The 17,760-nt window shown below is 48.7% G+C and overlaps 1 protein-coding gene across 3 annotated transcripts in view; it reads right to left on the bottom strand.

Annotated features, from left to right (window-relative positions):
* CORO2A (coronin 2A) overlaps positions 1–17,760 on the bottom strand; it is a 53,559-nt gene that overhangs the window by 19,437 nt on the left and 16,362 nt on the right. For all 3 annotated transcript variants that reach the window (XM_045468098.1, XM_045468099.1, XM_045468100.1), the window contains exon 2: positions 6,436–6,636. In XM_045468098.1, the coding sequence (XP_045324054.1) occupies positions 6,436–6,636 (201 nt within the window). The remainder of the gene's footprint in view (positions 1–6,435; positions 6,637–17,760) is intronic.

The raw sequence follows: 17,760 nt of genomic DNA on the forward strand, positions 1-17,760 counted from the left end.
AGCCTAAATGTCCATCAACTGATGAATGGATAAAGAAATTGTGGTTTATATACACAATGGAATACTACTTGGCAATGAGAAAGAGTGAAATACGGCCTTTTGTAGCAACGTGGATGGAACTGGAGAGTGTTATGCTAAGTGAAATAAGTCAGGCAGAGAAAGACAGATACCATATGTTTTCACTCTTATGTGGATCCTGAGAAATTTAACAGAAGACCATGGGGGAGGGGAAGGAAGAAAAAAAAAAGTTAGAGAGGGAGGGAGCCAAACCATAAGAGACTTAAAAACTGAGAACAAACTGAGGGTTGATGGGGGGTGGGAGGGAGGGGAGGGTGGGTGATGGGCATTGAGGAGGGCACCTGTTGGGATGAGCACTGGGTGTTGTATGGAAACCAATTTGACAATAAATTTCATATTATAAATAAATAAATAAATAAATAAATAAATAAATAAATAAATAAAATGGCCCAAGGATAGAAACAGAGAACATGAGCTTCTGGTTTCGGCTCAGGCTATGATCTCACCATTCGTGAGTTCGAGCCCTGCGTCGGGCTCTGTGCTGACAGCTTGGAGCCTGGACTCTACTTTGGATTCTGTGTCTCCCTCTCTTCTCTGCCCCTCGCCTGCTCACACTCTTTCTCTCTCAAAAATAAATAAACATTAAAAAAAAAAAAAAAGAAATCAGAGAACAGATTAGTGGTTGTCAGGGGTTATAGAGAGAGTGGGGGTGGAGGGAAGTGGCTAGAGCAACAGTAGGGATCTTTGTGGTGGTGGCAATGTTCTGTATCTAGACTGTACCTATGTCAATATCTTGGTTTTGATATTGTACTCTAGTCTTTTTTTTAATTTTTTTTTTTTTTCAACGTTCATTTATTTTTGGGACAGAGAGAGACACAGCATGAACGGGGGAAGGGCAGAGAGAGGGGGAGACACAGAATTGGAAACAGGCTCCAGGCTCCGAGCCATCAGCCCAGAGCCCGATGCGGGGCTCGAACTCACGGACCGCGAGATCGTGACCTGGCTGAAGTCGGACGCTTAACCGACTGCGCCACCCAGGCGCCCCGATATTGTACTCTAGTCTTGCAAGATGTTACCTTTGGGGGAAACTGGGTAAAGGGTTCACAGAATCTCTATGTTATTCTTAAAACTGCATGTGGAATCTACAATGATCTCAAAACAAAAAAGTTTAATCAAAAAGAAAAAAAATAAGCAAAAAAAAGTTATTCGGTGTTTATTTGAAATTCAAGTTTTGGGGCCCCTGGTGGCTCAGTCAGTTAAGCAGCTGACTCTTGATTTCAGCTCAGGTCGTGAGATCGAGGCCTGTGTGGGGTTCTGCACTGGGCACATAGCCTGCTTGAGATTCTCTCTCTCTCCCTCTCCCTCTGCCCCTCCCCCACTCGTGCAAGGGTGCACACGCGCTCGCTCTTTCTCCTTCTCTCTCTCTAAAAAAAGAAAGAGAGAGAGAGATTCAAGTTTAACTGGGCATTCTGTGTTTTATCTGACAACTCTGGAGCTTGTTGGAACGCAAATTCCCCAGCCCCACTTCTGACCCATGGAATCAGAGTCTGTGTTGTGACACTCAGGTGTGAGCTCTGATTAGTGGCTTCCACCTCCTGTTGTGCTTGGATTCCTAAGAGTCTGTGATAAAAGCAATTAACATGTGTCCTTGGGCTATTTACGATATTTCAAAAAGGCCAAAAGGAATCACACATTTTACCCAGGATCAGGCTGTACAGGACAAGTGGGTTTCAACTCTCCAGTGGCTTCTCACTGGACTCAGAATAGGCAGACTCCTCCTCCAAGGCCTTCACAGTCCTAACGCTGCTCCCCTCTCTGACCTTACCTCCTATTGCTCTTGCCCCTGTGACACTGTACCAGTTTGTGTCTCAAACACACCAAAGCCAGAGCCCACACCAAACCCATTTCCACCCCAGGGCCTTTGCACTTGCTATTCACTCTGCCCGAATACCCCACTTCTAGAGTTTCAGGTTGCTCTCTGCTCAAATGTTGCCTCCCCAGAAAGACCTTCTCTGATCATCCTATCTTTCTAAACCAGGTCCACCCTCCCCACCCAGGTAACACTCCAACACATCATACCAACTTATTTTCTTAAATCAGTTGTTAGTACCTACTTATACTCAGTAGTTCACTGAGTTAGAAATTTAGTTCTGGGGGTGCGTGGCTCAGTTAGTTAAGCATCTGACTCTTGATTTTGGCTCAGGTCATGATCTCATGGTTTGTGGGTTTGAGTCCCATGTCGGGCTCTGTGATGACAAGTGCGGAGCCTGCTGGGGATTCTTTCTCTTTGGGGATTCTCTCTCTCTGCCCCTCCCCCACTAGCGCGCTCACCCTCTCTGTCTCTGTCTCTTTCAAAAATAAATAAATAAAACATTAAAAAAAGAAACAGACATTTCTGAAAAAGACCGAGCAATAAAAATCTGAAAAACACATTAATATAGAGTCTGTTTAGTGGGTAGAATCTTAAAAAAAAAAACGTTTTTCAATGTTTATTTATTTTTGAGAGACAGAGAGAGACAGAGTGTGAGTGGGGAAGGGGCATAGAGAGAGGGAGACACAGAGTCCAAAGCAGGCTCCAGGCTCTGAGCTGTCAGCACAGAGCCTGACATGGGGCTTGAACTCACAAGCCACAGGATCATGACCTGAGTGGGAGCTGGATGCTTAACCAACTGAGCCACCCAGGTGCCCCTGGATAGAGCCTTTTAAAAGCACCCAGAGCTTGAGAAAAACAAGTGGTTAAATGGGTCATCCCTAGGAGACCTTTGAGCTCTGACCTTTAAGTCTTTCCATAAATCCCATTTTATACTTGTCCCTCCCCAGCATGAAAAATTTCAGCTCTAGAATACAGTTCACACTTCTCATCCTGGCATTCAAGGCCCTTCTAATCTGGCCCCATCCACGTCCCCAGGGTACTTCCCTTCCTCCCCCTCAACACAGACTGTTCATTTGTTTTGGCCAGACTGTTCTCTGCATTATTATCTGGTCACTCCATGTACAGTCCCACCTCTGTGCCTTTGCTGATGCCATTCCTTTTGCCAATGACACCCTCCCTATTTATTTAGATGAACAATCATTGGGTAATTTGTTCAATCAATGAAAATTTATGAGCACCAACTGCATGCCCAACATGTGATATTTAGGTCAACACAGTAGCCATTCTCCGCTCCCCCCATTCCAAGTGCATTAGGAGGTACTAGCAGAAGAACACAAATAACTCTAATTCAAAGTAATCAGGGTGTGGTATCCTAAGAAAGGAATACGCTGTAGACTACATCCAAAAAAGAAGAATGCCTTGGAGATTTGGGAGAGGGAGAAAGAGAGGCCATTCATGAACATGGTATACATTTCCATTTATTTAGGTGATCTTTAATACTAGTTTTTCAATAATGCTCTGTATTTTCCTCCTTTTGTTTGTTCATTCCTATATATCCAATCTTCTTTTATTGCACTGCAAATGTTTACATATTGTAAATGTTCTTAGTATATAAAAATGCAATTCATTTTTGTATGCTGATTTTTTTGTATCCAGCCACCTTCCAAAAACCCTTATTATTTTTCTAATAATTTGACCATATATTCTTTTGGGTTTCTATGTAGGCAATCATACCTATAAAGAAGAGTGATTTTATGTCTTCCATTTCAATCCTTCTATCTTAACTTATTTTTCAGCTTTACTGTGCAGGCCAGGACCTTTAACTCACTACTGATTTTAAAGGGATGTTTCTAACATTCCATCTTTATGAATGTTTGCATCATATTAACAAAGAGATCAAATATCACTGATATCACCAATAATGGGACAAACTGACAACATGTGTCGCAAGACATATGAACTGAGGATTCAACACCATTTGTTTAATATTCTTACCCAAAATGTACGATACAAATCTAATCATGAGAAAACAATTTCAAAAATCCAAATTTTAAAATGTTCTACAAAATAGCTGTCCTTTACCTGCTTAAAAATGTTAGTATCATGAAATGAAGTAGACTAAGACACACGACAACAAAATACAATGAACGGTCCTGAGTAGGGGGACCAGACCCCAACTGGTCCAGATATAAAATTTCTATACATACATATATGGAGAGAAAGATATAAAAGAGATAAAAAGTAACCCTGGCAGAATGTTAGCAATGGGTGAATCTAAATAAAAGGTTTTTAAAAATTCTGTTTATGTTAGTGAAATGCTCTTTTCCTGATGTGCTAAGAATTTATATCATGAATGGGTACTGAGCTTTATCAAATGATTTTTCTGCATTTATGGAGATGACCGTATGGCTCTCTCCCTTCATTTGTTAATGTAACGATTTACATTTCTAGATTTATTAACATTAAACTGTCCTTAGTTTCTGGAATAAATCCAGCTTGGTTAGAATGCATCCTTTTTTAAATTCACTGCTGGATTTTGTTTGCTAGCCATTCTGCATACATCTTGAGTGAGACTGCGCTGTCATTTTCCTTTCTTGTTTTCTCCCTATCTGGTTTTGGAATCAAAGTTACACTGGCTCATAGAACAAGGAGGGGAGAAGTCCCTCTTTTCCTTCTCTCTAGAAGTGTTTGCAAAATATTGGAATAATCAGTTCCTTGGAAGTTATATAGAAACTGCCTATAAAACCACATGAACATCGTATCATCCTTATGTATGTGTTTGTATAAAATATAGCATATAAAAAAAGGCATGAAATGCAAGTGTTCAGCTTAATGAATTGCTGGAAAATAAATTACCCATACATCTGCCATCTTCTCAGGTTAAGACATGAACTATCACCACACAAAGAAGACGCCCCCCTTCCATGGATATTCTCCAATCGTAACTACTCCCCTCCCTCAGGGAGGGATAATCGTCCTGGATTTCATGACAGTCCTTTGCTTGCTCTTCCTGAAAACTGTTCTACTTACTAATACATCCCTTCAGGTAGAATTTAATTTAGTCTGTATCTATCTTTAGGTAAAGAGAGCGAGATCGTTTGTAATTTGTTTGGTTTCTTTTCCTCAAAATTGTCATTAAGATTCATCCATGTTGTGGTACGTATGTATGTATACTTTGTTCCTTTTCATGACTGTGCAGATTCCCTATTATGGAGATATTATCATTTATTTATTCAATTCTTGGACATTTGAGTTTTTGCAGTTTTGTGATAATATTAACAACACTCCTATGCACATTCTTGTATTTGTGTCCTGATGCACGTAAACCCATTGCATGGGATATACCAAGGAGTGGAATCTCTGGGTCAGAACGTATGTGTATTTTCCTCTTTACTAGAAGCTGTCACGTTTTGCTTCAAAACACATGTGACAAAAAACCAAAAAAACACACCAAAAAAAACCCCCGAAAAACCACGTGTGATAGTTAACACTGTCACCAGAAGTGTCTGAGAGTTTACACTGTTCCATGTCCTTGCCACAACTTCCTATTGTTAGATTTCTACATCTTTGCCAATTCTGTGGTTGTGGTGGTATCTCATTGTGGTCTCCTGGTGAGATACTAGTGGATGGGAGTTGAAAATGTATCGTTTGATGTTGATTTCTAAGTCAATTCCGTTGGGATCAGAAAACCTGGTCTATGAGATTCCATTTTGTATTTATGACTTTAATTTCTGAAGTCCTTTGTGGGGGGGGGGTCTAAGTCTGTAGTTTGTTGTCTCAGCTGACTCTTCCTCGTGGTGGCTCACATGCCTGGTGATCTCAGATTACAAATTTCCCTGATCTGACTCTGTAGGAGTCCTGTCCACATCGGGGATGCCTTCCTCTGGAGAAACTTCCTATCTGCCTCTGCTGTGAGCCAGAGGCACTACCAACCGGGATCTCTCTAGCTATTTTGCAGGTTCAGCCTTAAGAAGATTCAGGCTCGGTATCCTGACAAGGTCTGCTATTAAGTTAAGCTATACAAAATTACCACTTCTGGGTTAAAAAACTATTAAGTATCAGCAATTGCATATGGTCTAACCTATACTGTTAACATGTGCCAGCAGGACAAGCTTGTTCTTTCTGTTTGCTTACTGCTTACCTCTCCCAGTTAGATTTTTTGGCTCAAGATTTGTTTCTTTTTGCTGGGGAGGGGAAGTGGCTTTGGAGATTTCCCCAACATCTTGTGAGCCCAGGAATGCATCACAAATTACATTTTATTCAGGAGTGAATCATTTCGCAGTGAGGGAGTAGTCCTAGGAGTAGCTAGAAGCTAGCTAGGTAGCTTCAGCTAGAAGCTGAAATCCCAGGATAGGTATTTTTTTTCTCAATGAGGAAACCAAAGCTCAAGGAAGTGAAACGACTCAAGGTCACATGGCTGGTAATAAGCAGGGTTAGGATTCGAATCCACATAAGAGACCAGAACCCAGGCTCTTTCTACTTCCCCTCTGTCTGTACAGCCTCCAGAGGGCTGCTTGGACCTGGGGCTTAGCTGGCAGCCTTACCTGGTTCAAGGGAATGACGAGGAAGGCTCCGCCACCAGCGCACTCGGTCACGACTGCAATGAAACGGGGGTTCACGGCGCAGAAGTGATTGTCGTGGACGCTGTGGGTGATGGGCACCGAGTCGTAGCAATTCTCCTTGCTGGCTGGTTTGCCAAAGACGTGGCGGAACTTGGAGCTCCGGTACTGGGGATGCCATGACATCTGCAGGAGACAAACAGGACAAAAGGGGCATGAGGCTCGCTGCCCTGATAGTGGGACACTCAGGGAGCTCACCTTCAGAGGGCACGACCAGCACAGTGGTCAGTTCTGGGTGGACAATATGCTCTGAAGGGCAACCAAACGAACCGACTGTTATTGTGGCTACTTCTGTGGATCTGGTGAGACGGTATGTGGTTATCGCTGGCCTGTTTGCTTGTCATTTCTTCAAGCGTAAGAACAAAAGGCAGAAATGCAAGAGACAGAACTCACCACCTTCCCCCCCCCCCCCCACCATCTCAGCAGGCACCCCAGCCGTGCCACGCCACTCAGCCCAGCTAAGTGGGTCACACTGTGTCCTCTGGAGCCAGCCTGCCTGGGCTCCAGTCCCAGCTCTGCCACTTACCAGCTGGGCGAGCAAGTGACTTAAGTCTGAGTTCTCAGTTTCCTCATCTGTAAAATGGGGATAACAAAATCATCTGTCTCATAGACTTGTCATGAGGACTAAATTACATGATACATTAAGGTCCCTTGATCTACAGTAGTAATTACTCCCAATATTATCATCCAGGCATCTTGAACTTCTCCAGATCCTCATCCAGCCCTGTATTTGTTCACTCTGTCTACTGAGCACCACTGTACGACTGGGCCCCGTGCCTGGCACTGGGCGTTGGAGAGAATAAGCATGAGCCCATCCTTACAGGAGTGAAGAGTCCTGTGAGCGAGTCCCCTACAGGAGTCCGGGCCACTGGGACCCAGTGTACTCTAGGTAATAATGGAGATTTGTATATGGCAGTCAGGGAAGGCTTCCCAGGGGAAGTGACATGTGAGCTGTGATTTGAAGGATGAGGAAGAGTTGGCTATGTTGACAGGACAGTGGTAAGGTGGGGGGAAGATATCCCCGGCAGATGGAACAGCCTAAGCAAAGGCCCAGAGACAGAAGCAAACATGGAATGTTTGGGAAACTACATGTGGTTTAGTAAGATTAGCAAGGTGATGTTAAACACACACACACACACACACACACACGTAAATTGGATGATGTGAGTGACGAGAACACAGCTAGAGGGGTGAGCAGGGCTAGATCATGAATGGCAGAAGAGGGTCTCGGCCTCATCAGTGGCCAAACACACGACACAACGTGGCCTCTCAGCCCTGCTGCTGCCCAGGTCAAGCCCCTGACCCCAGTCTCTGACCCCACCGGGCCTTCTTGTCCACGTTCCTCATCTAGGCCAGAGAGATCCTTCTGGACCAAGCCTGGATGTATTCCTCGCCACCCTCCTGAGGTCACCCTTGGATGCTCCTGATTTACTGCCGCCCTGCAGGAACAAGGCCAAACCCAGCCTGGCATTTAAGGCCTTCTGGTGAGGTCCTGCCCCATATTCCAAGATTCAACTTTCCTTGCTCATCTTCTAAAGGGTACTTTCCAGATAAAGAACCCCCAGCTTCCCTGAACCTGCTTTTGCATTTCCAGTCCTCTGGACCCTCCCCCTTGCTTTCCCCTCTGCTTAGCCTGCCCTTCCCCACCCCGTATCCCCTGTCTCCCCATCTCCCCATCTCCCCATCTCCCCTTCTCCACCTTCCCTTCTCCAGCTCCCACGTCCTCCTCTGGAGTCTTCCACGACACCACAAGTAGCAGATCTCTGGTTTCCTCTCCTCTCTCTCACCCCAACCTGCCATGTCTCCTTGCTGCCCTCGGGCTCTTGACACTCTTGGCTCTGATTCCTGAGTCTGGGGTCAGGTCTCATCTCCTCTGCTGCTTGCAGGCTCTTCAGAGAAAGGCCTGGCGCTCTGCTCCAGGAGTGCCCAGCCCAGAGCTCTGCCCACCCCAGGCCCTAGGAACTTCCCAAGGGCAGGCATGTGTGTGCTGGGCACCCACAGGGTCAGGACCAAAGAAGGCACTTGCTCTGTGTTCAGTTCAAAGGCACAAGGTTAGACTGTTGACCTCAAGAGGTCACGGTGATCAGGGGTCTGACCCATGAGCCAAACTCTTTACAGGGAAGCCCATCAGCCTCACGGGACAGGTCTGTCCTGTGAAGCTCAGACATTTTAACTTTCCTTTTGGGAGCTGCATTTGCCAGAGCTACAGGAAGCAGCACAGAATGCAGGGACAGACTAATTAATGTCCATCTGATCCCAGAAAGGGTGTAAGAAGCTGTATAGAAATGGGAAGCACACAAGATAGGAGCAAATGGAAAAGCCTTGGCAAGGAAATGGGGACAAGGGAAAATGCAGGGACACAGAGATCGCCTGATATTTGGAGGTAGTTAAGCTACTGAACGTGTGTTGCCAGGTCCTCCACACAGTGCAGGTGCACTTCAGACTCGGCTCCAAGCTTCCTAGTGGCCAATTCGATAAGGGAAACAGAATCACTAAGGGATTTAGCCAGCCACCATTTGTTAAGGAGCAGCACAGCTTTTCTCTGCAGGGGGTCCTGAGGGAAATGAGTCTTGGGGGTCCTCACAGGACCGAGATGTCCCTAGGGTCTTGGTAATTAGATGGCAGCGGAGGAACTGCCTTGGGCGAGGGCTGGGGTTAGGAAAGTAGGGGGGCACGTCAGCAGGCTCAGCTCCAGGCCTCCCAACTCTGCCTCACCTTCAGCAGCTGCCATGGTGGGGCGGGGGGGACACCCGTCTGTGGCCAATGGTGGGGCTCATCAGACATTCTATTGCTCCCTTCACGTCCCTACCTCCTTGCTGTTGGGCAGTCACGGAACTGATTCTAGCACCAATGGATCAGGGACAGCAGTGGTGTGTGCCACTTTCAGGCTGAAACATGGAAGACCTGCCTGTGACCCTTCAGAACTCTTGTCCTTGGTTGAAGGGATGAAAAGGCCACATGTTCTGCATGATGTGGCTTCCATCATCCTGGGTCCCCAAGGGGTCCTGTGGAAGAGAGGATCTCCCCCTAACGAAGTCCCTGACTCTGTCATAGCGTGACAGAGAAATAAACCTGCAGAGCAAACCAGTTAGAAAGTGGGGCCATTTGTCCCAGAGCTGAGCCTACTGTCCTAACACACTGCCCCATGCAGCCCCAACCAACGGTAAACTGGGAAATGGCTGTCTGTGCTTAGTGTGGCTGGGGCACAGGAACCTGCGGGAAAGAGATGGGCGAGGAGGCAGGACCCAGATCACCTCAGGAGCCATGTAAAAGAACTCAGACTCCGAAGGCAATGAGGAGTCGCTGAGGCGATTAAAACAGGGGATCGAGCAGAGCTCACTTTCAGGAGGACTCTCTTGATTGCCGAGAGCAAGAAAGGGTGGGACAGGTGACAGGTGAGGATCACCTGGGCTGAAATAGGGCAGAGGAGATAAAGAAGAGGAGACATGTCAGTGAGAAACCAAGCAGGGGAGATAAGCCAGCTTTTGGGTGGCTGTGGGCTGTCGGGTGAGAGGGTCCATCACGGCTGCAGAAATCCACATGACTAACCATTAGCATCAGTCCTGGCCCTTCTGGCCATTCTTGGTGCCCTCCCTTCACAGCCTGGGGCTTGGCCCCACACCTGAGGGATGGTTCTCAGCCCAGGGTCAGGGTCAGGGGGCCTCAAGAGGCATGGTCAATGACTGTCCTTCAGCTCAGTCACTTCCTGGGCAATGACAACTCACAGTTTTTGGGTGCTTGCTATGTGCCAGGTGCCATTCCCAGCATGAATTTAACAGGCAGGTACTACTTTGCTCCCCATTACAGATGTGGAGGTGGAGGCAGAGAAGGGAAGTAACCCACCCAAGGGTGCACAGCTTGTAAACCGCGGAGCTGGGGGCGGGGACGCAGTCCTGCCCCCAGAGCCTCCATCTCCAGGTTCCTGCAGATAGCGACCATGATGAGGAAATCTCCTTCATACCCATTCACCCTGGATCTCCTCTCAGCCCAGAAGAGGAGACATCATGACCATTATCACCCCCACGTTACAGAAAAGTAAAACGGGGGTGCCTGGGTGGCTCAGTAAGTTGAGCATATGACTCTTGATTTCGGCTCAGGTTATGATCTCACGGTCATGAGTTCAAGCCCCGTGTCACCTACTTAAGATTCTCTTTCTCTCTCCTTCTGCACACCTCCCCACCAAAATTAAAAAAAAAAACAAACTAACTAACTAAAACATGGCTCAGGAAGCTACGTGGACACCTTTTGAAAAGAGGGCTGTTTGCCTCCATTGATGAAGCCAGCGGCTGTGAAACAGTGACAGAAAACTAAAACTCTGTGTCAGCGACCTTCTGTCCCTCTGCCCCCAACACCTCTCCCCACTCTACCCCGCCCTACCCCGCCCAGCACCTTATCTCCACTGCCAAGTTTCTTCCAGATCTGTTGTCATGGAAGGAAACTTAGAGAAGTGGGGGATGGGGCCAAACCAGGCAGGCCATCTCTCTCTCTGTGCCTACGGGATGGGCATGTACACACATATATGTGGGTGAACTTTGTGCAAAGGTGTATGCACTGGGTGTGCATGTCTGTGCATGAGCACTGCTTTCATCCTATGTGCCCGCGTACTCCTGTGCACGCATGTGTGCGTCTCTTTGGGTATTCAATTGCATCTGTGCCTGGATGTGTGTATCTATGCATGCGTGAATCTAAGGACTCAGAGAGCGAGAGTTTCCCCTGCTCATTTCCCCCACAAGCAGGCACTTGCCTGGAAATGCAGCCTGTAGCGGGCCCTCAGCACTGCAAGGGCCCTCACCCATGGGCTGGGCCAGAACGGCTGATCTGGGCCAGATTTATCCCATGCCACCAGTCCCATCCTGCCTGGTGCCAGGCTGGGCCCACATCAAAGTCACAGCATGCCTTCTTAGGTGTGGTGGGCCAGCCCGCTGGGGCACAAAGCAGGGGTGGCATCACTTCCGCTGCTGCTGCTATCCCATGCGTGTTTAGCCATGGGATTAGGCTTTGTGGACTCCGAATTCCCTGCCCCCACTACTAAAAAAGATTTAGTCATCTCTGGGTTTAACGTCCCACTGAGTTTACTTCTTAATGCCTGACAGTGGAATGGCTTGCTCCCTGCCCCATCCCTTCCGGCTCTCCTGCAGGTAAGTGGAGATAGTTGTTTCATTTGATGAGGGCAAAACTGAGGTGCCAGGGAAGCGATTTGACCAAGATCATATTAATAGGGGCAGTGGAGGCGGGAAGCAGAAGCCAAGGCTTGACCCAGGGGTCCCTCTTCCTGCCACATGCTCCTCTCTGACGTGTAGAGAAAGAGATGGAGAGACACACACAGACAGAGACTGTCCCGCCTGCCCCCAAAGGCCTGTCTTCGCAGCCCAGCCCTGCAACATTACAGGACGAGGGTAAGCTGCAGGGTGAATGAAACCAAACCCAAATTGGGTGTGGTACGAACCAGCATAATAGATTATTCGCTAATTGTCTGTTCCTGGCCTCAGGGAAAGAATGAAATTATCTAATTTGGATTTAGCCATCGAAGGTGGGTAGGAGTCTGGTGCTGCTGGCTATCCTTGTCCCTTTGTAAGTTTGGGGTTCCACATCTAATATTTGGAGTTTTACTTTCTTTCTCTTAAAACCTGACCTTGTGGCCAGTGAGCTGCCCCCATATTGCCTTGGGAGAAGGTCTAAACCACCATATTTGTATCAGTGCAGTTAATAGAGGGGAATTAGAACCACAGTTTCTTAGGTTTAAAAACTGAAAAGATTACTGTAAGAGTAAAGAACACTCTATTTGAAGGTGATCTATAAAGACCAAGAGTTAACACAACACACAGCTGATTATGGGCGGGTCCCTCATCTTGACTCCAATCTTTGACCAACTACTACCCATCATAGGGCTTGTCCTGATCCTGACCTTGGCTCCAAACTTGCCTGGAAACCATTCTCTTTTGTCCTGAATCCTCATCAGGGCCTGTGACCCACCCCAGAAGTGGGATATCTGGTTCTGGAAACAAGGCCCAGCTGAGGTCAAGGCCCCTGTGGCTGACATAGGTCTCTGCTTAACCAGCCATTCACCTGGAGGCGTCCTTCCCACCAGGCAGAAAGAAGAAACCATAGGTCTTGGCGACTTCCTGCTAGTGAGAATTTTATCCACAGTCATTTCTGCTTGTCTGAGGCCACGCCCTGTTGTACTTGTCACTCCTTGGCACAAAGTGTCTATTTTCGTCTTCCACAGGCCAGTAAAAGGGTCTTCAGTGAAAGGTTGGGACGCAGGGACGTGGAGCCTCAGGGTCTCACTTTGCAGGCTTAGTTTTCCTCCCTTTCTTCAGAGCAAGAAGAGGCCTTGTTGCTCTCCACAGAACTTGGGGGACCCCCTGTCCTGGTTTGCCTAAGGTGTAGGGTATGGGACAGGGGCATATTCCCAATGTAGGACTTTCAGTGCTAAAATAAGGAAAGTCCCAGGCAAATGGGGACAAGTTGGTCACCCCCCACCCCCCACCAACCACAGAGATCTCCAGAGAACCATCATCTGATTCACATGCGATGATTTTTCTTTTTTTTAAAGTAGGCTCGATGTCCAGTGTGGAGCCCGATGTGGGGTTTGAACTTACGGACCCCGAGAGCAAGGCCTGAGCTGAGATCAAGAGTCTGATGCTTAAGCAACTGAGCCACCCAGGTGTCCCACATGCAATGATTCTATTCTAAGTCACTCATAACCTTGACTCTGGCAATTTGCTGTGTGGAAGAGAAGGCTCTAGAACCAATTTCCTAAAGAGCCCAACATCCTGAACCAGAGCATAGAACATTTCAAAGCAGAAAAATACAAGGTTTGTAAAGGGAGGTGAACCTGGCTTAATTCAATCAGCAATCTCCACTCGCTATTGGCTTAGTGCTTATTCCGGGCCAGGCCCCGTGTTGGGATTGAGATGGGGCAGCGAGGGCTGGGCAGTTCTGTCACCGCTCTCCACATGTTTACACCTCTTGAGGAAATGGCTGAGAGCAGGAAGACAGGACATGGCACGATCTTAGACTGGTAAAGCACAGGGCTGTGGACCGTGACCTCAAATGCACATGAGAATCATTTACATCGGATCACTGGGTGTGGGACCTCTGCACCAGTTCTGTCCAACACGGGGGTCTCGTGGCTTCTAAATTAAAGTCAAAATGATTAAAAGAGGGGCACCCGGATGGTTCAGTGGGTTAAGCGTCCGACTTCCACTCAGGTCATGATCTCACAGTTCGTGAGTTCCAGCCCCGCATTGGGCTCTGTGCTGACAGTTCAGAGCCTGGAGCCTCCTTCCGATTCTGTGTCTCCCTCTCTCTCTCTGCCCCTCCCCTGCTCATGCTCAGCTCTCTCTATCAAAAATAAATAAACACACACACACAAAAATAAAATGCACCTCCTCAATCACATTACCAACATTTCAACTGCTCAATAGCCACGTGTGGGTACTGGGTACTCAATTAACAGTGTATTGACAGATCATGTACACCACACCTGTGTGACTTTGGGCAGGCGAACTTAATGTATCTATTTCCTCACCAGTAAAATAAGGCACAGTAATAATAGTTAACTTACTTGTTTACTATGTATGAAGTATGTTCTATGTACTAACTTAATCCTCATGGCAAGTACTATTATCCCCCCATTTTTACAGATGAGACAACTGGGGGCTCAGAGAGGCAAAGCAACTTGTCCAAAATCACACAGCTAGCAGGCGGCTGAGCTGGAATCTGAAGCCAAGCTGTTTAGTCCTGGATCCACACTCTTTCACAGGGCTGTCCAGATGATTAAATGAGAGAATCCACACAGCACATGGAGTGATGCTGGGTGTGTACTTAGCGCTCTACACGTTTGCTGCTAAGACTGTTGTGGTCCCTTGGGGTGCCTGGGTGGCTCAGTCAATTGAGTGTCGGACTTCAGCTCAGGTCATGATCTCGCAGTTCATGGGTCTGAGCCCCGCATAGGACTCTGTGCTGACAGCACAGAGCCTGGAGCCCTCTCTCTCTCTCTCTCCCTTCCCCCACCTCTCTAAAAAATAAATAAATAAACATTAAAAAAAAAATACTGTTGTGGTCCCAATATTTACAGGACACTAAGATTTGATTTAGTATGTGATAGGTACGTGTTGAAGGCCCAACATTTGGGGGATCTAAGTAAAAATCCCAAACCAGAAAGTGCAAAACAGACGCGAGACATAGAGTTCTCATCCCCAGTGCTCACCACGTTGATGGAGGGAACAGACAAGCACCCATGAAAAGCTAACCAATAATCCATCTTAGTCAAGAACAACCCGACGAGTATGTGTGCATCTCTGTGGCAGGACTCTTGGGGTGGAAACCAGCCGCCTAGCTCAGCCACACGCTGAGGTGGCCGCTGGGGGAGGCGGGGGGAGGCTCTCGGTGGGGATGGAAGGGAAGACAGGGGCAGCCCTTGGTTCTCTCCATTAACATAGGCCACAGAGGATACTGGGGACACCGCTTCAGGGCAACCCCCCACCAGACTTCCTCCAGGGTCGTTTCAGCAGTGAAGGCAGAGGTTCCTGCAGCTAGAAGTAAAAACAGTCCTATCTCCACATTCTCTCTGCCATGCGTACCCTCCTCTGCCCCCATCTCCCTTCCTCCAGGTCTCCAGTCCTGCTGGTCCAGCACGGATGGCTCCCTGCAGGCCCCAGGAAATACAGATTGAGTCAGAGAGAGAACCAAGAAAATGCCTCTCTCCTCCTGATAAGATTAGGCCCGAAGGAGCCCCTCCTCCTGACAGCTGACACTCCCCAGAGCCAGGTCCCTGGCACCGAAGAGAGGCAGGCCACCTCCTGAGATGGCCTCACCTCCCCTGCCCCACGGCCCCCAGCTGTTCTCCCCCTCCCTCAAGCCTTGCAAAGCATGGGCAGCCTTTTCTCTGGGCGACTCCATTTCTCCCCCACCCCAGCCCAGGGCTCCTTTCCTGACCTCACTCTGACACTGTCATTTCCCTTAAGGCCCACCTTAGGTCCTCTCTGTCCTTAGGAGAATGCTCTCTGCTGGACTAGGGTTGTGGGGCCCCACATTCTGCCTCCACTGCCCCCCCTCATCTCCACATCTGCTTGCTTCTGCTCATCTCCACAGACTCACCCTTTAGCCAAACTGGTTTATTTGCTTTCCCCTCAAAGCATAGTGTTTTCCCAGACATGCCACCTTTGATCATGCCCCCTTCGCCCTGCCTCGAACTTAATCAGCCCAGGTAAGCGCATGGTTGGCACTTAGCTGGGCTCCTAGGATGCCCTTCCTCTCACTCCCACTTCCTGGGCCCAGTTCAAATAGTACCACCACCAGGGAGGAGCACTCTCTCTCCTGTGAGGCTGCCCAGGGCAGGAAAAGAGAAGAATCAGGTTGAAATCCTGGGCCTCCACTTGTCTCTGGGCCTCAGCATCCGCATCTGTAAAAGGGTACCCTAATATCAACCTCACAGAGTCTTGCCAAGGATTAAATGAGATAATGGCTGCAAACTATCTTGCAAACGTCTAGTACCAACTAAGAGCTCGGCTATGGTTGCCCTCTTCCATTCTCTGGTCCTGCTGCCTGTGTTTCTTCCTACTTTTCTCCATCCATTCATCCAGCCACTCACCCATCAGACCGCCAAGTCCGAAGGGTCTTCCCCTCTGCTTTGCCCACACTCAGGTCAGATTCCACAAGCAGGCACCCAGGGGGAGACCGACCTGGCTCCCGGGCCAGCTTCCACTTATGCTACCAGCCTCTCCTGAACCCCCTCTGGGCATTTGGGGGAGGGGGCTGGGCCTGTCACTTTCATAGCAGGCATGCTGGTCAGGTTGGAGAGTCTTGAATCTGATGCCAGTTTACTCCATGACCTTGAGCAGATCTCATCCCGTCTCGGGTTTTGTTTTCTCAGGCAGGTAATATTCCTACCTTGCCTGTCTGTGAGGACCGTCTACTGAGGGCTCTCCAGTCCACACACACCAAAGCCCAGGACTGTGAGGGTGACAGAGCTGTCACCTATCAGCTAGGGCCTATCAGCTGTCCCAGTCCTTAGTTTCAGCCTGGTACCCTTCTTGCCTGGCTCCTCTGGAGACAAAGAACACAGCTTCTTCCTATTTATTCCCCCAAATCAGGCCCAGACCAAAACTCCATGCAGATTTATTGCCCCACAATCTCCTTATCTGAGAGTTTCAAGGGACAAGGGTCACCAGGGACTTTCTTAACCCACCTTCAGGAGGTTGAAAATCTGGAGTCTCTACTTCCTCCTCACCATCCATTCCCCAGCAAAGCTTCTGAATTTGTCTTTGGACAGAGAGGGACACTGAGGCCCACAGGGAGAGTGCCTGGCTCAGGGTTCCACAGTGAGCAGAAGCCCTACAGTCCAAGTTCTGAAATGGCACCTGCCAGGGGGCCTGAATTCTATTGTCACTGGCCCTCGCCTCTGGCCCACCAGTCATCTCCCACCTGCCCTGTGGCAGGGACCTGGGGCCTGAAGGGTGACTTCAACCTGCATTACTGGGGCCCTCCCGAAGCCTGACCTGTGCTGGCCACTGTGTGGGAGAAGGCAAGGATAACACTGGCAGGGGCTTCTGCCGCTCAGGGCTGAGGTTGATGGGAGAGGCCGACATGCAACCAGCCAAGCACAGTTCAGGGTGAATGGGACTGAGCAGGCTGCAGCAGGGAGGTGGAAATCCCAGGAGTTGGTGAGGGACTCTGGGCAGATCGGTTTGAGCCCAGTCTCAAAGGCTGAGTAGAGCGAGCTGAGCCCAGAGTGAAGGGAGGGCATTCCAGGTGGAAGGGGGTGCGTGGCGTGGGAACCACAAAGGTGGAGTCTGGCCGGGGTCTGGGCAAGCACAAGGGAGCAGTGAGGGCCAGGCCAGCAAGGTGCCAGCAAGGGCTCTGAATACCAGCTCAAGGACTTGGCCCTTGAGACCACGGGAAGATGTCAAAGTTTGTAACCTGGGGTGTGGTGAGGTGAGAGGTGCTGTGTATTTAGCTCCTCCTATTAGGTAGAATGTTTGGCTGGAGAAAGTATTTTCTTTCCTCCACTTTGGGCTTGTGTCTAAGGAAGAAATAAGTGTGTGAAGTGGGTTTTATTTCCCGCCCAGCTCCAGTTGGCTGGAGGGGCTGTGGAACACGGTGAAGAGGAAGAGGGTGATGGTTCTGAGACTCGGGAGGAGGCGCCTGGGTGGCTCAGTCGGTGAAGCGTCCGACTCTTGGTTTCAGCTCAGGACATGATCTCACGTTCCTGGGTTCGAATCCTGTGCTGTCAGCGCAGAGGTC

This window comes from Leopardus geoffroyi, chromosome D4 (genome assembly GCF_018350155.1).
Source record: "Leopardus geoffroyi isolate Oge1 chromosome D4, O.geoffroyi_Oge1_pat1.0, whole genome shotgun sequence".
NCBI lineage: Eukaryota > Metazoa > Chordata > Mammalia > Carnivora > Felidae > Leopardus > Leopardus geoffroyi.